The 21,048-nt window shown below is 32.6% G+C and overlaps 1 protein-coding gene across 1 annotated transcript; it reads right to left on the bottom strand.

The window, feature by feature from the left end:
• Positions 1 to 244: 244 nt before the first annotated feature.
• On the bottom strand, positions 245 to 20,806 carry LOC114120954 (homeotic protein deformed-like). Its single transcript, XM_050211079.1, has 2 exons — positions 19,420 to 20,806; positions 245 to 1,836 (listed from the first exon to the last, which is right to left on the bottom strand). Exons 1-2 carry the CDS (start codon positions 20,318 to 20,320, stop codon positions 1,139 to 1,141), a joined length of 1,599 nt encoding a protein of 532 aa, XP_050067036.1. The 5' UTR covers positions 20,321 to 20,806; the 3' UTR covers positions 245 to 1,138.
• Positions 20,807 to 21,048: the final 242 nt, after the last annotated feature.

Raw genomic sequence — 21,048 nt, 5'->3', positions numbered from 1 at the left:
ATCGACGACAACGATAAAACAAAAAATAGCTTTTCATTTATAGTTTATATGATGGAAAATCATTTACATATTACAGTAGACATGTGAATATTATAATAAAGTAGTAATACCTATTATATATTATATTTTATAGGTCGATAAATAAATGAGCTTGTGTTTTCGAGATTTGTATTTTATATACACATTAAAAGATTACAAAAAAAAAAAAAAAATATATAATAATATTAATAATAATAATAATAATAATAATTATAATACGATTCCTTATATAGTGTACAATATTTTGAAAATTTACAAATGAGCTGTATATAATTTTATTCTTCACATATTTCATATAACTCATATATATATTTATGCGAGTTGTATATGAATAATGTTTTTCTATTTTATAAATTATATAAATTATTCATAAATATATATATATAGCATATATAGAATATCTTTTTATCGTAACGAAAACAAAACGATTGGGCAAAAAAAGATCTAAATATAAGTGAAACTAACATTAAATAACATTTTTATTTCATAAATATAAACATTTTAACCAATTTATATCTATCTACCGTGCGTTGAAATTTATTTCGCCAGAAGATTTCAATAAGCCCATTATCAGACATGAATACTATATATATCATAGGAATTATTCTTCTCACAATCAAAATATTTATCTTTTAGTAAATATACACTCGTAGGCTTTTATAATCATACGCAATACAATACATTAACATTGAAAGTCAGATTTAATATATTAATCGTCACGTTCTCGGTAATTGCAGACGATATAAACTATAAAGTATGGAAAATTCGAACGATAAACAGGGACTTGGATTCTATAAGGTTATAATATAACCTTAGGGTATAACATAACCGATCGGACTGCGCGGAGAAAACAATCGGTCAAGAAGAATCCCATATTATATACATAGAATGTCTGAAGAAGTGAAAATGTTTGCAGCAGTATATAATAAATTATAGTATGACGAATTAAAATATAGTACCTATATCGATAATATAACGTGGTGACCACTTTGTATTTTTTTATTTTTTTTTGAATTTTTACGGTTTTTTTCATATATTTTCATTTTATGTCAAGTAACTTATACCTTGGAAAACGGGCTCACGATCTGCAAACGTGCCGTTACAGCTGAGTGAGGCCGTACTCACCGGTGCCAACTCCGATGGCCAAACCCTGTTGCTGTTGCTGTAGGTGTTGAGATAGGTGCGTTGGCCGGTGGTTCAGACAGTGTTGTAACTGTTGCTGTTGCTGCTGCTGGAGTTGTTGCTGTTGATGAAGCTGTTGCTGCATAGCAGCGGCCGGATTGTTGTGTCCGGCGACCGACGCGGCGGCAGACGACGACGAAGACGAAGACGTCGACGACGATGGTATTATGGCGGCCATCAGCGACGTCGATCCGGTATCACTCTGTTGTTGTAACCTCAACTCGGGTTGTTGTTGCGGTGACATGTCGTGCGAATCGATTTTCAATCCGGATGGCGAGCACAGTGGCTGCTGATGGTTGTTGTTGTTGTTATTATTGTTGTTATTGTTATTGTTTTTGGCCCGGGACTTTTTTCCCGCCGGCTGCGTGCTTCCGTTTTTCCGGCGCACGTTTTTCGTGTTGGGCAGATGGTTGTCCTTTTTGTACTTCATTCGGCGATTCTGGAACCATATCTTGATCTGCCGCTCAGACAGCACCAACGAATGAGCGATCTCGATCCTTCGTCTACGGGTCAGGTACTTGTTGAAGTGAAACTCCTTCTCCAGCTCCAACACCTGATACCTGGTGTACGCGGTTCTCTGTCTCTTCACGTCCACCGGCTGGTACGCGCCGTTCGCTGAAATCAAAAAACACAAAAGTCTTATACACACATCATCAGAAACGAATATTTATGCGAACACGGCATGTCGGCATATAAACATTATCAAAAGATCAACTGACTACAGTACTACACTGAAGTGGCCAGTAGGGGCACACAATAGGTATGTAGTAAACTTATAAATGCATATAATCTTGTTAAAATCTAATCTCATAATTGGATTGTTTTTATATAAATTTTTGATAGTATATATCGTGTAAATATCATTTTTCACGGTGTTATTACAAAACTTACGATTAGGTACGTCAAATGTATCGTGGCGTGAACGAGACGATGAGTAGTATATGATTGAGTAGTTGAGAGGGGTAGAGTATAGTTAACAATGCGATTCAAACAACTATTTAGTGTTTACATATATAATTTATAGGAATTAAGTGAGTTTGAATGACACGGTAGATTATATAGATATTTTCAGTTTGTCCTGAAATGTAAGCTTTCGTAGTAAAGTTTATGTATCATGATAAATATAATAATGCATTCCAGAAAGTAGATCCAGGACTTTTGTGGTTCACGTTTCTCATAAAAAAAGATTATAGATACTTGTCCTATACGCGATTTCCACGAAATGTAATAAACAGAAAAAATGTTTAACTTTATTGAATTATTTTGACAAATGACAACTAATTTATTTTGATTTATCCGAAAACATAGTTAATGAGTACAATGTGTTTGTTGTCCTCGTGGAAAAGTTTAATGTAGAAAACACTGCAGATGACGGTCTAAATAACGGTCCTTTCGTTTATAGAAACTATACATTCATTATCAATTGTTAATTATTGTTATATACGCGTATTGTATCAATAATATTGAGCGTGTAAGTTTAGGTATATGTACGAGTATATGTGTATTTATAATTGAATATTGGTACACGCTGTCGTTTAATGGATAATATATATACCTATATATGTACACGATAATATTATTGAGCGGTGGCGTCTTTCTGCGCCCGAACGTTTAATTTCGAAATATTTCTCCCATTATTATTATTATTATTATTATCGAAATGCCGGAGCCATGTTCGGTCGGTGGACAAGGGCGTGGTGGTTACGGCGGCGGCGGCAGTCCTTAAATGGGGGAACGTTGCCGGAGTAGTATGCGCGCCGTATATAATAATAATTTATGCCGCCGTCTCGGGTGCGTTTTTCGACGTTGCCGGGTCACCCAACGACGAATAGCTGCTTCTAATCTGCTGCTGTTATATTCCGTCTGTGCGGCGTGTATTAATATTATTATTATTATTACCTTTATATACGATATACACACTCTATAAGTATTACACGCACGTGTGTGTTTGTTGTTCGACATCAACTTTTCTATTACACAAAAACATACGCTACAGAGTTGTATACTGCAGATATATATCTATAGATATATCATGTATATATATATAAAGAAACGCACTTCAGTGATAACGACGGCCTTGCAGCTCGTTAAGATCGTGTGCCAGTTTGTGTGTGTGTGTGTTGTAGCGCGCAAAACACATCTATTGGCGAAAAGAAAAAAAAATCACATCTACATAATATATTATTTATTATCATATATAAAGCCTCAGGGGCCGCCGCAATAACCACGCATATAAAATATATTGATTGTTGCGCAACGGTATATAGGTAGGTACCTATACTATACCTATACCTATACAGACATATATCATCGAAAAAGTGTAGTGTTAACACCAATATGATATATATCTATAATAGGATAGCTATATATATACCTAACAGCTATATATATAATAGTCGAGAAAATTGTATTATTATACTATTATATACCTCCTAATTATAAGATTTATGGGATTTCTTTTTCTCGAACGCCGTCGGTCTACACCACGTCACAAGGAATGACACAATGTGACCTTTTACCAATTTCGAACACATTCGGTATATATATATAAATCAATAACGAGTTTATAGTGTACAAGTTACCTATATATTATATTTACGCATTTTTTAAATATTATGATTCTTATACAATTTGCTTTTTCTACAAATAAAAATGAAATTTTAAGTATTTAAATTTAAACTGTAATCATATATAATTAATAATATTACTCTTCAATAATCCAATATTAACTATCATTTTCTGATTTCTAATTTCTATATACATATTACCTACTTTGTTTTCATATAAACACGCAATAGCTTTTGAAAAATATAATGATTCTTATACGCGTAACTAAAATATTATTTACCAATAACATTATATAATATAGTATTATCACAAAGAATAAATAGGATAGGGATATGCGTCACTTATGGCTCATTTCGAAGCATTGGTGTATATGTACTGCTGTGTTGTGTTATGCAATTTAAAAGAAGATGTCTAGAAATCATCACGTATTATGAAAAAAATAATTTTTCTAGCAGAACTTCCAAAACTCATAAACACTAAAAAATAATATATATATATATTATATAATTGTAGGTACCTACATGCATTAAATCACAAAGAATAAAAATGTATGTATATAAGAATGTGCCAAAAGCATTGTAACTAAAATAAACAATATAGTTGTAATAATTTCTGCGGTTTATCGATTTATATTTTAAGGTATCTTTTTACGACATTATTGTATTATACCTGTATAATATTCAGTATATATTGACTGAAAATACTTAAGAGACCGTAGTGATAACGTAAAAGTTCATTTCTGGTAAAAAATTATTTTAAAATGTTTGGTGATTTTATTATATGTTTAAGTGATTCTCTAAGTATTTGTATTGATGAACTTACTTACATTAGTAAGTAGTAACTGATTTAACATATACCATTATTTAGTAAAATTTATTGGATTCTACTTTTTGAAATGTGGAATAATGTTATGTTTTACAGTGACACTGTAGTATATCGCTATTACTAATCACTAAATTCAGCCAAGCACCAAGCCTTCGGTTCATCTATAACTCAATCTAACTTGAAGTTGTCTTTATATGTGTGAGTAACGTTTGAAAACTGAATACTTGGGATACCGTTATATCTAAAAATTTCAAAAACTTTACTAAAGCAATTACGATTAAAATTTTAGCCTGGTGTTTAAATTTAGGGAAAAATCTAGAAGGTCGTAAATTATTGTGGATTTTGGGCGTTTTCATATACGGTTTCACACGAATGAAAATAATATAAACATCAATGCAGTATTGGGGCGGTGCTCAAGTACAATGTTTGATTCCCGTAATTTGATTACCGGTTATTGATTAAATGTCAGCTAGTTGTTGTATACAATATTTTATACACTTCGTCGAAAAATTATTAAAAAAAAACCTAAATAATATAATAAAATAATCATTTGGGCGCGTTTACAAAACTTTTTCAAGTAGTGTCCTCCGATTATTACGGTTTACAATACGACTTTTTATGTGTAAACTCTGCACGTTTTGTCAGCTATTGAGTTACTACACTTATATATAAGTTTCTCAAACTAATTCGTGTCTTATGATAAGCAATCATGTATAAAATATAATTTTATCAGTTTTAAAAAAGTTTTTATTAGATCTCTTTAAATAAATTCGCCAAAAAAAATAACAAGTCATCCGGAAATATCATAGTAATTTAGATAGTGGTATTATAACTATACTAGGTATAATACCTGTGATATTAGGTTAAAAAACACATTATGTTATATTATTAAATATATATATATTATAAAGTAATAAATAAACATAATAATTGTGTGGGAAAATAAAAATCTAATTTATCTATTTATAAAATAATGAATAAATGGAATAAAATAAGACGTGTTAATCACAACTTCTGTACCTAATAATATGGCTTTTTACTATATATTACAACGCGATGCAATACCTTTAACAGAGAATAACACTATTCGGACGATCGGGATGCGATGTGAAGCGATTCTCTAATAATGATTAACATTTTAATACTAAATAATAAATAATAATATATAGGTACACATATATTATAAATTGTTAATACTTCTGAGAACGTACACGACGCATCTACATGCGTAGATTCGCATGGTTTCGGAAAATGTGACAAACCCCTTTATGTAATGCGTTACTCTCATTATAGTCTATACAGGGTTAGGATTTCTATATTTCTATATTTTGCATAAACTATTATGCTTTTAAGAATATATATCTAAAAAATATAAAATCAAACACGTGATTGAATGTAAGTTATCATAACAACCAAATTTATCAAAAAATAAAAAAAAATAAAGTTTTGAAAAAAGCTCAATCAAACGACTCAACAGTACAATACTCGTATTATCACATGCACTCGGGAAGGACCTACGACGACCTCACGTATATATAATAAAACAGCCAGTGTCGTGTGTTGCGTATACCTACCTACGACCACTGTCGACCAGCATAAGCGGAGAGGACCACCGGTGGTCGTATAGTGCGAGTGTGTGCGTGTTTGTGCTTATAATAATATCATATGCGCCTTGGGCAGATACAAATGAGCTTGGCCGTGTCGTTGCATCAGTAAAATATCGTTGTGTGTACAAACACATAAAATATTTATATACGATAGAGGAGTGAGCGTGTATATCAATAGCGATCTAAAGATGTTCAAATTAGCAATGAATAGAGCTCGTCTGCGGCAGTGCTCGATGTGCGCAGTAAATATATATATATAATAGGCATATATACATCATCCATACAAAACGCAACGACAACCACACACACGTATAATATATACACCTACCTACCTGCCTGTATACGTAATTTACGTGACCTCTGTAATGGGTGTTTTGGGAGTATAAACGCGCTGGTGCACAGTGTTCGTGTTCGTATGTATATATAATAATAATAATATGTACGATCATTAAGGGGCACAATGAGACCGCCCTGTCGAACGATATTAATCTCGCGGGCTGCAGCGGCGGTCCGCTCGCGTTCGCCGGGTGAGGTCGCGCGGTCCAAAAATTATAAATCGCTTGCCATTGTCGTTAGCGCGTTTTACACGCTCTTCCACGCCGCCCCGAAGAATCCCGAGACGACGCTGCACCGCATATCGAGACGAGTGTGTGGCCATTATTATTTATATACGTCCCCGTTTATATATTATTACCGATGTGACGTATATCGTATATATATGCGAGTTCGACAGACCACTATACATAAGCACCTACTTAACATCGTACAAGCACACTACGACACCCGTGTAGGTACCTACGAGACTTCCCCTGTTGCTGCTGCGACGATATGAGGCCATTTAATATTATATTATACACGCGTTATTAATAATAACGGCATGTTCTCGTACACATTATTATTTTGATTGTGATATACTGCACGGGAGGGTCACGGACAATGTACATATTTATACGTACGTACCTATGCGTGCCGCACAACGATATTTATGGGGATTTGACGTATGTGCAGTGTAAAAAAATTAATGTACACCGAAGGACACACAGCATCGAGACGACGTCTGCTGCTATATTATTGTACACGCACCGTCTCTCTCTCGGACGTGATCGATACGCGTACATTATTATAATATTATGTTTGTGTATATGTTATTATTATTACCATTATACATTATTGAATTGCGTGCGATTTATGTCCTACGGGTCCTATATACATTTATTATTATTACCTACCTATTATTATTGTTATATAATATATATTATATAAAATACCTAATACTTACACACAGGACTCGTACGACCACAGTCGCCGTATATAGAAACTATATAATATGTATGACACTCGTCGCTGTGCTTATAGTACTTTGTACACAGTAAGTGTATATTATACAGTCCCTTGTAATTTATCAACATTTACATCTTATCGTCTCGCCGCCGCCGCTTATACCTGCCCCCTGCAGCAACGAGCCCATTCGTCATTGATAATTTACAAGTACTTATTGAAGATGACAAAATTGATGTCGATTATAATCTATCACACGAGTATTGCCAAAGTATGTATTTATGTATATATTTATGACAATCATATTAAAGTGGCATATTTACCTATTTTACCTATTTTTACGAGACATTTGATTACAAGTTTGTATATTATTATCTATGATTTATTTTCAATTTTTAAGATAGTATAATTATAAACACATTTAATTAAGGCTTCGGTTAAGTCGTTTCTTAAACGTAAACTGTTAAAACTTAAAATATTTTCGGCACGAATTAATTGTCAATGATGGTTTGTATTAAATATATATATACGCCAACGTAAAAATAAAATTGAAGGTAATGAAAATACGGTTTTTAGGCGTTCCCTTGAGAGGGCGTATATATTAGGTATATATAGCAAAAACGCCCTACAGGAAACGCCTCGTTGCTTACAAATTAAAAAAGGTTTATTATTTTTATCTTACAAGTGTGGTGGTAAAAGTAATTTTGAGCAGAATTATTTAAAAGAAAACTAAAAAAATAATTAAAATATGATAAACACTTGCAGATGTAAAAAACTGTATACCTATGATTCAAACAAAATTCTAAGCTCAAATTTTAATCTACTCAAAAATGAAAAAATTTAATCATCCGACAAAGCAATATAATATAAATAATTATTAGTATAAAAGTTACTTTTTGTTTGGGCGATAACGATAACTAGAGAGCCTAACGATAACTGTATGTAGAGCAGCTAAATACTTTTTGGTTGAAAAAGTGTGGCTTCCAGATGTTCATCGGTAAACATCAATATGAAGAGTTCCGATCTCAATACATAGATCCTATTCGGTGTTTTATTTAATAATATAATATATAATATGTAGTATGTACGTATATTATTGTTATCGTGTCTATCATCGTCCGTTGTTCTTATGCTTAGAGTATAATAGGACATAACTTAGATAGATATTATATCTATAATTGATGAGTATAATGATAACAAGGAAGGAAATAAATAAAAATATACCTATATTTATATATTTAAATATAATGTTAAAAGTATGTTCACGCATATAAATTAAATTATAAACATATATTGGACACATCTGCTTTTTTCATAAAAACAGCGTAGTATATACTGAGTTTTAATTGTTTAACCGATATGATTTTCGGTAACAAAATGTTATAGCTATATCAGTATAAGTGTACGTGCGAGTATTATACAACGTGCATATATTATTATCATACCAGGTATACACACTTTGAAAAAAAGGAGAATAAAAAATAAAATCTTTTGATGTGTCAACGTTCTGTGAAAATCGTTGGAACGTATAAAAAAAAAAAAGGGAAAGAGGAAAACGCACGCAGACAAGGAACAGTAGCTTTATACAAATGTGTTTGTGTGTGTGTATTCGTGTGTATATGTATGTAGCCGTCCCTAGGGTGTAATGTATTCTCGCGGACACGCCGATGGCTGCGGCGGCATGGCGCGAGCGTTCAAAGGACATGTCACTAGCTAAATTTTCGACAATATTCCGACGGGGTTCGAAAAAGGGCGCACAAAGGTTTTGGCTTTTTACTGTGTACGGTCCGCCGCGGGTTTCCCGCCGCACTCTACTCGTCACACACACATTCTCTGTCTATCGTGCGCGCCCTGTATATTGTATATTCCCCCGTACACCCCCTATGCCTCACCCATACTTGTCCGGATGTATAACGGCAGATGCTCCTGACCCCGTTGAACCATTAATCAAATACGTGTCGTGAATGAAAACTGCACAAGGAAAAGGCCACAAAGCGCCTGCAGGTCCTACGAGAGAAGAGCAGAATAAAAAAAAAAAATAAAATAAAAATACTCAAATGTATGGTATATATTACATAAATATATAGGAATCGTACGAGAGAGAAAATCCACGTTTATATACGTATAATATAATATTATATTTTATATAGTGAAATATTCTAGGAAGAGATAGAAAAGCCAGATAAATTTAAGCCGCGTGATACGCGGCTTAAAAGAAATTCCGGTAAAATACTGCGACGCTGGTAATAAAATATATTAGTTTTGAAATAAGTCTTAGCCGTTTAAGTATAAACAAACGTATAGAAGGCTACACCACTACAGATAACTCTCAGGTCACGCGTATGTAAATGTAGGTATATAACAGTAGTGTAAGTGTAAATAATATAATATATGTTAAAAGTGTTAAGACTCATATAAGTCATAATTGAGTATAGATACTTAAACATACGTAAGTATAAATTATGCATTGATCATCGGAATCGCTCGCGGTCAATATTCCGCTTTAGAATATGCTATTGATGTAAATATGTAATAGAAAGGATAGTAACTATATAATATAGAAACATACCTAATTGAAAATACCGTTTATAATAATATAATATATTCAAATTCATATATTTCACTGCATCGTTTCACATGCATCTCGCCCTCATACGTATATATACCTATATATAAATGTGCCTATTATCTATTAGCTATTACATATAATAACTGACGATGTACCATCAGTGTCCATCACCGTGACCAAGTCAGTCTTAGGTTCAAAGACTTGCGACGATGTACAACTTAACGCGGCAGTGCATATTATTATGCGTCTGTAAAATTTTTAAGTACATATATTTTTCGTATGGTTTATAAATCCTTGGAGATTTAATGAATGTCGCAAGAAATCCGAATCCGATGCTCGCGAAAGATTTTATCGATCGCATAAAATGATTTATGGCTAATCGTGATCGCGGAAACATCCTTCACCGCCATTGCCACTGCAGCAGCAGTCGCGCGCACTATCTCTACGCGATAAGACCATCTATAATTATTATCGTTGTAATGCCGACATGGCATCATCTATTATTGCATGTTATTTACCGATGACGGTGTCGAGAAATTAAAATATTCAATGACAGAGATTGACAAACACCATTTACATATTATACTATTAAAGTGTAGGTAATATAACAATATGTATAATGCATATACCTATAATACCTATATTATAAACATTACTTTCGTTGTGATATTTCACACATTATTTATTATTTTAAACTCTAATAAATAATAATAATCACTATACTATGATCTATTTAAAATAATACTGACACTGAATATTTTTATTTAAATCTATAATACCTAATAAACATATACCTATATGCGGCTATATCAATATATTATAAGAACAGGGTGATTTATCAAGCATATAGCCTACTCATTTTTCATTTAATCAGTAACGCAGTTGTTCAAAATCTGATGATTAGAAATTGTAAATATACTTGAAGACAATCATTGTTGTACCATTTAAGCATCGTCCTTTGGTGATATAAAGTTTTGTATTTTACATGAGAATCCCACTTTTTTACTTCAAATTATTTAGCAAATAATTTTTTGTAACTTTTGATGTAGGTTATCTAAGGATGTAGGCAAATCAAAATTCGAAAGAGTAGTTTTCATGTTATTAAACATTTTATAATTATATAGTTATTGGTTTATGCTAATAAGTTTACAAAACATGGGGCTATATTATCTATGGTGGTTTAAAAATTATAGTCGTTAATATCCGCATCATCTATCAAAATTTTATAATTTAATAAAAATGGTTCGGGCTTAAATAAAAATTACTATATATTCAATATTATACTCAATATATCTTAATGGTGTTTGTAAAATCATTTTTAAAGCCTTATAGGTACTATAAATTTGTTTTAATAAATTGAAAACTATACTTGTTCGAATTCGGTTTTTAAACAGATTATAAAAAATATATTATTCAAGAAAAATAGAAGGTATTAGGCGTATTTTTTGGTTAATCATCTATGTATATATAATATATTTATTATATAGTTTTATATATTTAGTAGGTATACTCAATATATTGCCATAATATATTTTGTTGTAATATAATAGATATTTATATAATACCTATACAATTTTGATTAATTCATATAATTTACATTTACAATGATAGGTACATTTAACTATAGGTACAATTTACATTAAGTCGTGTATTAAAGTTAACTGCACATTTATTTCAAAGTATGAACTTCAAGATGTTTTTTCATTTACTTAATTTTTAAATGTAGTCCGTGCGACCACGTATTAGCATATATACCAATTATATACAGATAATTTATTTATAATTAAAAAGTGTTCTTCATATACATTAATGTAAACATGCATATCGATGGTGACGATATTAAAATTATTAATAAAAACAATTTTTTTAAATTATTTATTTATGTACTGTAAAAACTATATCATTTAAATTGTACGAATAAGTACAAACATTTGATAGTTGAGTCATATTGAAGATTGATTAAATTATTCATTAACAGTAATGGTGATTTGAAATATGTACAATGTACATATACTTATATATTGCTATATTGAAAATTTAAATATATTATAGGTACCTATATCACAATTATATAATATAGGTACTTATAATTTATTTATTATAAATCTATACGTGCGGATACTCGTACTTCTATGAACAATTAGCGAATAGACATTATACTTGTTTGTACAAGTTAAAATGTTTATATATTTGTACGATTTTATTATGGTAACAACTAATATTCACAGCTTATTATAATATTCAGTATTACGGTATTCTGGTATATAATAATTATTAAATTATTTATCAGTTATCGAGATTGTATTTTGAGCAGTTTATTAGTCACTAAGCTACAGGACTATAATACTATCTTATTCTTCCCGCATACTGCGTATTACTCCTAAACGATAAATAAAATATATGTGAAAAGGTTTTCGAAAATAATTAAAAACCACATAAAAATGTTTATGTATATGTTATTGTGTGTTGATCAATAATTCTAATTCAAAACAAACGGTCAACACGTTTTTAAAATAATTCGTAAACACAACTTTCCATTTTAGCGGTCATTGCCACTGCAGTAGAACTATAAATATAATATGTGCAGTATTTTAATAACTCATACAGTTGTACATAATATTATAGGCATCTACCTACACATATTATAATCAGTGCGCGTGTGTTGTATTATTATAGTTACCTATTTAAATTTTAATTGCATTATTTTATCGTGTTACATACAACAACGATAGTTTGGAAACCGCTGACCATTCCATTTTCACCGCATTGATACATAGTGCATTCAACTATTTACACGCTAAATTCTTATAGGTATAATGTATCTACGTACATAAGTACTTACAGACAGGTTATAATGTATAAATATAATTAATTTTTTTATATACATTTATAGAGGAAATGCAATAATAGTCCTGTCTGTAATTTTGATATTTTATCTACGGAATGAATGCAATGTTCACGAAAAAATCATTAATTAATCATTATAATATGAAATCTTATTAGATTATGAGGATTGTATATAATAATAGTATCTAATAACTAAACTATTTAATCAATATCTGTATGGAATTTTAAAGTGGAATAAAATTACAATTGTAACTTCATTTTGTTTTAAATCAGTATTTGAGTTCTTATTGCTAGTTGAATCAAATCATTTAATAGGTATTTTGCTATTATAGCTAAATGTTAATATAATATGTGACAGTACATATTATTATATGAGTATATTTGCATATTTTAGAGTTTCTATCAAAAGAAAATTCGATTTAGAATGGGCTAAAAAAAAAATACGTAATACCTAATATTTGTTGACAAAATATATGAAGTGAAAATTAATCAAAAAAGTTGAAAACCACAGCTAAGTAGTTAATAGTTATAACTTTATAAGTTTAAATTAATTTGCCATGATGAGAATCGTCATAGCGATTACATTAATTTCCTATATTTAATTGAATTATACAATTAGTACCTATATTATATATCCTCCTATATTATTATTATCGATGAATAAATTTAAAATATCAATTTAATAATGAAATCTAGTTTATTTTATGTAAATTTTAATTATTAATACATTTTCAATTTTTATTCAAATTCTAAATGTTGATTATGAATTTTCAATAAAACAACATAAAATCAATTACTTAAATTTAACTTAAATTACCTCGTTTAACATTATTGAATTTATAACTTATAACCTCCTTATGAACTTATGCCGTTGCGCATAACAACCAAAAGAACATTCTAGGTGAAGTATAATACAATTATATAAGTGTAAGTATAAGTAGGTCAATTAGGAACCAGCTAGGAAGAAACATTACTACAAGTATCTATTTTTATGAAACTTTGTTTATAAATGTTCGCGATATATCATAACGCGTGCAAGGCAATATTCAACGAGAAAACTATATAGCTTCGACGAGTAATTGCAATATTTGCTAGCTGCACTCTGCAGTGCTGTTGAATATTATAAGTTAACCAATCCAAAACGAAAGTATGAAACACAAAATAATAAATCGAAGGTCAAATATCACATATAGCTGTATATAGTGTATACACTACAGTACGTAGACTACGTAGGACATAGATGAGGTATATATAATATATTATGTACTATACATAGGTGTACTATACGCGATTGTATTATCATCAGACATCGTGCGACTTACGTATATATTATATATGTATATAATATGTTGTAGCCACTCGTTCTATTTTTTCATGAAATGGTCAACTTTTCAATGGTTTCTCAATTATGATGTGGTCATTGACTTTTAGTGAAATAAAACTTTTTTATGCACATAGTAATTATATATTATTTTTTATCTAATGTACCTAAGTATAGCCGGTATAGGTACATGACTAATCTACCTATCGTTTATTTATTTATATTATATTTAATTCCGTACCTACACAATGTTATTCATATATATTTATTCAAAGATATAAAAGTTAAAAAGTTAAGTTTTACATATAGATAATAATATTTAATGTAGGTAATTATTTAATATTTCAATATTTCTACAGGTAAATATTTAAATCACATAAATATATAATTACTTTAAAAAAAAAAATAAATAAAAAGCTATTAGCTACTTAATAGGTTTATTTAAAAAGAAAAGAAAAAGAAGTACAGATATATATTTAATTAGTAACATTTTTATTTATTCAAGACATTTTAAGCAAAGTCAATGAGTAATGTATCTTTAAAACAAGCACATCGTTTGGATTGACATGCACTTTTCAGTCTTTTCACTAACAATACTTAGAAACCACCAACTTTTCAATAAAACTTAAATAGTTTCGTACAAAGTTAATTATTTTTGTTTGTAAGCTCGTTCAGCTGATATACAATTTAAAGTGTCATGCTTTATATTCCTAGAACTAAATTGTGAATAAAAATAAACACAGAACAGAATTTAAATGTGAGAATATAGCTAGGATATAATATTTCAATGTGATCAATACACTTATTGCCATTACAAATTATATACTATATAGCATATAGTAGCCTATAAATATTTATGTCAATAAAGTCTACAAAGTTTTCAGATATCCGTGTTATTGACTTATTGTATAGATATTAATATAGTATTGAAATATTTAATAATCAATAAATATTTTCTAAGACTATTCAAATTGTACCTATCAGGAAGTCAGAGACTCAGAGCCCAGGCGGGTTTATACCTACGTTGTTCGTGTAAAAATCATACCGAACGCCGTCACTCGTCATACATACATCGGGTTGTACACAAAATAATCGCATTCCTGAAAGAAATGGATAAAAATTATGTATAGTTATTGACTTGTAACGATTTTCTATGAAAAAACGTCATAAATGGTTATAAAAAAATTATCGGTTGCTATTTTTGTTATTGTTTTAATAACTTTATAAAGCTGTATACAAAGTCATATCAAGTATCAACCGTATAGTTATTATTTCAGGGGTGTGATAATTTCACGGTAATGTCGGTCAACTATAATGATTTTATAGTCACTGTTACATAATAACTGTATTAATTGCCAATTAACATATGCATATTGGTAGGTACATATATAATATAGAAGTCTATATGTTGAGTTTCAGGTAAAACCGAACCGGGTGTACCCCTGCAGCCCTTTTCACACCATAAAATATATAAGATGGTAACAAAAATTTCAAAACGTCAGTTATGCAGTCGGTATACATTGTTTAAACAATAATTTTAAAATACAACTTGCAGCAATATAACTTAACCCTGTGTAACATGTACGGCCATACAGTAAACACGCGCACGCGCGCGAGCGATACTTACTCATTTGACGATCGACTACAGAGAGTGCAGTGCCGACAAACGAGTACGTATCATAAACGTGATACAATACAGACAATCGCGTGAAACTAACATGATGACTCGGCTGTTTCGGGGGGCGGTCGCAATGTCTTTAAACACGGAGGAACGGTCAAGTGCGTGCGAAAAATCTCCGTCAATGTCACGTGTCTCGACGGCTCGCGACGGATTTCCGTCGTAGGTATATCTTACATAAGTTATAGGTATACGGCGGGTATTATAATATGTGAAAACGATGACGGATTTCGCACATCCACTGTTTCTTATACTGCAGCGTTTTGTGCGTATAATATATAATTATTACTGTAAGAATATTTATGGTTATTTATGGTAATAAGTTATTATACGACTTCTACATATTGAAAAATTTATATGCGTATAACTATAACTATACGTACATAAAAATATTATATTATAATGTATATGCGTGTTAGGTATTGGTTATAGGAGTCTAATATTAAACGTTTACACGGATAAACTTACATCATTTTATAATAACGCATAATGTTATTAATAATATAGGTACACAACGTCGTGTTACAACTTATCTTATAGAGACACATAACAATAATGGAATCACAGAAGAAAAATTTGGACTGAGTAGGTACTTTTTACAAACAAATAAACAAATGTAAAAGTTCTACAAAAAAATTAAAATTTACACTTATTTAAAAAGAAGAGACCACTTGGTATACCTAATAATCACTTAAGTCAAAACAGGACACATAAATCTATGGGTAACTAACTACTCCCCCATCACGAATCATCAAAGAACAGGCCCCTATATGCGACATTTGTTCTAAAATCTTACACAATTTATCACACTGTGATCAAAATATACCCACACGTCGGAGAATGAAAAGTCTTTACTACCCAGCTTTACTCCAATACGCACTTAATATAAAAAAAATAAAAACGCGGAAGCAGTATATTTATTTTTTCATGATATAAACTCAAGTTAAATTATAAATAGTGTTATTTTATTATATCTATAAAATGTATAAATATTTAATTTAATGGTAGGCAGCTAATAATCATTTCTATTGAATGTTTAAAAGATAAATTAAAAAAAAAAACAACAACGTTGTCTTGGAGTTTCTATAACTATAAGATGCTTACAAATTCCTCAAATCGCTTTTATCCATACACACACATAAATAATAGATATTATAATACAATATGTATTCTGTGGCTCTGTACTCTTGAATCGGTATAATTGCCGCGTCTCCGGGAAGAGAAGGGGTCAGGGGCAACCACGTGCAGAGCAGTATAAAACTATATACCTATATATTTATACACACACACACATACAAAATAATTCGAATAATAACGTTTCATTTGTTTCTTATCCGATCGTCTTATCTAGTTGCCTCTATCTCAGATTATATAGATTCTCTTACTATACGTATTATTATATTATAGCTATTACGACAACGGCTCTCTTACCTATTTCGGACACAGCATTGAGTGCATATGTATTTATACGGTATATAATATTGTTATTCTCTCCGATTATAAAAAATTCGAGGTATTTTTTAAGTATATATATACCTATATATTGTATTGTGGAGCTGCGCCTACCAAATAATAAAACGTCCAGATCGTTGGCTTTATCAACCTAAACATCGATATTATAGTAATAATACAATTTTATTATTTAACGAGAAGTCGATATCGAAATATATTTTCCACTACGATATGTAGTCTTGTATTTTAAATAAATAATCATAATATAGTGATTCGTCGTCAATCGTTGTCCAAAATATAAATAATATAATTCTAGTTGTTAAATATACAAATTTATAACGAAGTTCAACGAAAACTATACAGTTTTTAATATTATATTATATACAAATGAAACTGGGCGAGTAAGATATCTAGAACATATCTCCTTCCGAAAAAAAATGCGAATTATTGTTCTGTATTACCTATACTGTACAAAGAAACCGTAAACAGGAAGTCGTATTTAGATAATATAATAGAGGAGAAAAAAATGTTTTTTTTGCACATAAGATGTTTTATGGTGTCTTGTGTGGACAGTGGCCAAATCCGTTTTTGAGAAATGGCTAAAACATAATATATAGATCATAATGCCTCCGGTTGTAGCGGTATGTGTGTATTGTTCAATTTGTTACGGTGGTTTATATTGCCTTTTTTTTTGTTAAACAAACATAATGTATTGGTATAGATGCTATATATGACAATGAATTTTATAAGGTTAAGGGTATTATATAATCGGGATACGTGATCTACTAAATTCAAACCTCTCAAACCACAGTTGAATTGTATTACGACTTGTCAACAAGACATTGCGAATACCCTAATATATGAGCAGGTAGGTCCTGAAGACACGTCAATGACGAAAAACTACCGCTAAAAAATAGAACGCCATGAATGAACATGACGTATCAATGGACATATAGGTAAGTATCTCAGTATACGCATATAAATGCACACGCACTGCATGATACGAGACGTATTATTGCAGAGTGAGAAAAAAATACGTCTGGCCTTTTACAACACATACCTATTTGGCACTATACAATATACATATATATATATTAAACATATTGTTATATTATATATAGGTACATACTATGCAGGAACCAATGTAATAGTGCAGGTATATAATATATATTATAATATAGGAAAAGGTACCAACATATTATATAATGTGAACGATGTTGTAACTTTGAAATATATAACATATTATACAAACGAGTTTATCGCATATTATATAGGTAGTAAAGGTATATTGATCGAATCGTATTATTGAAACTGTGAGCAATATAATACCTAATATTCAACGAATACGATTGAGATATTTATTAGACGTATAAGAGAACGTATTCTGTGTATGAGCATTGTTATATTTATATAGGTTATTACGTTTCAAACATTAAAACTTATAGAAGTATTATAACTATAAAATAATACTATACATAAATATAAGTAAATCGTAAGTACCTATAACATGTTATAAACGCATAATAATAAAAAATCGACGTTGCGCCACCAAATTGCCATGTGTTTAAGCATGGATATAAGGACTGAAAACTATAGGTTATAGGTGATATACCGCTACTATATAAAATCAATACGGATTATAACGACGACGATGCTGATGGTACAAATAGGTAGGTAGGTATATTATATTTTAATACTAAAAACGATGTATACGCATATCATTTTTTACATTTCATTACGGATTGTTGAGGTGTTACATCAGTTAACTAAGAATTTGAACTTGAATAAGTCATATAATATAGTGAACTGTATATTTTGTAATGTGTAAATACACATTATCATTTATCACAAACAATTGATACTTATATATATTATAGAGAAGTTGACCAATTCGTATCGTAGTCCTCAAAATGAGACACAAGTTCGATAAATTTGGGTCAAGTCGTATATCATCGTAAAAGTATAATAATAGGTAAGTAGCTACTGTAATAAAGTCGTACGATGTATTAATCAAATCTAAATCTATTTATCGGTATATATGTGGACGACTTACGCATTCCGGCCACGTGGTTCTTCTTCATCCACGGATAGATGACCCGGTCCGAGGACTCGCTGTCGTCCATCATGATCGGTGACCCGTTGACCGTGGTCATCATCATCTCGTCCGTGTCCGTGTTGCAGTCGTCCATGTCGTCGGAGCACGACCCGTCCAGCGGGTTGTTGGACATGTGGTTGGACGACGACGGGCTCGGTTGCAGGTGACAGGGCAGCGGCGACGGCGACGAGTCGTCCTTGATGTCGTGCGACATTACCGCGTTGATGGCCACGGCCTGCAGGCCGCCGCCGGTCCCGGACGGTATTATGCTGCCGCCCTGGCACTGTTGCGCCGAGGCGTTGTGCATCAGAGCGGCCGGCGGTTGTTGCGCCTCCAGCGGCATCTGACCACCATGGTGCATCTGGTACGCGCCGTAATTGGAAGCGGCGCTGGTGTAATACGACGGAGTCTGGCCCGGGCTCGGGTACATGGCCTGGATCTGTTGCTGATAGTGTCCCTGATAGTGGCTACCGCCGGTCGATCCGAGTACGCTCGAACCGCCGACGCCGACTCCACCGCCGCTGGCCTGCACTTGCTGGTGGCCACCACCTCCACCGCCGCCACCGCCGCCGCCGCCACCACCGCCTCCGCCACCGCCTCCGCCGCCACCACCGCCGCCGCCGCCGATGTGTTGAGTGTGTTGACTCAGGTGATTGGCGTGATGCGAGGGGTGGTGGTGCTGGTGTTGGTGGTGGTGATGTTGATGGTGAGGGCTGCCGAAGAAGTCCGGCGAACCCATGTAGTTCTGCATGTTGCCGTAGTCGTCCGGCGGCGAGTACTTGGGCTCCGCCATCATCATCTGGTGCATCTGCGCCGGTTGATGGTACGGAAGCGTGTTGTGGGTGAGAAACGAATTCATCGTTGGCGCATTCAACACACCGTGCGCTGTAATATTATGACGTGTAGGTATACGGAGTATAAAAAACGTACGGAGTTAGACGACGACGGCGGCGATTGAAGTACGAGCGAGGGGGCAGAAGGCTGTCCGACGAACGTTGTACTCATAAAAATAAAAAAAAACAGCGAGACAGTCGTAAAAACAAATATCGCATACGGACAATAACGATTGTCGAAATATAATAATAATATCTAACGCGATAAAAACAAACGAAACACGTTGTCGACGAGAATTTGCACGCGCGCGCAGCGGTCCGACGAGTCGTATCTACGTATCACGACGGTGATCCGGTCAACAGCACTCGACACTAAACGAACGGCGAATGACGAGACGATTTTTTTATTCCCTGCGATCATATGGTACGATATACCTACGGGCGGCGCGCGCACACACACAGACACACTCGGAACACCGTTTTGGGCATACTGATGCGCGGCGGTGGCGGTGACGACGGCCGTCGGGGCCGGTGCGCGCCGCGATCGTCGCCGTCGCCGGGTTAGAGGGGAAAACAACGCCGGAAGGCACGCCCCGCACGTGACCGGCCGTCGACCAATCGCCGGGCGCCGCCATATCGCCTACCATGTTTGCTGCGGCCGCCAACGACGTCGCGCGCGCCGTCGTCCTCGGCGTGAAGATCGCTCCGATTTTCCTCGGCGTCAATGAATCGCCGCGATGCACATTTGATTCGT

Source organism: Aphis gossypii, chromosome 1 (genome assembly GCF_020184175.1).
Source record: "Aphis gossypii isolate Hap1 chromosome 1, ASM2018417v2, whole genome shotgun sequence".
NCBI lineage: Eukaryota > Metazoa > Arthropoda > Insecta > Hemiptera > Aphididae > Aphis > Aphis gossypii.
The sequence above is the reverse complement of the archived record's forward strand: the minus strand, read 5'-3'. Positions and strand labels throughout refer to the sequence as shown.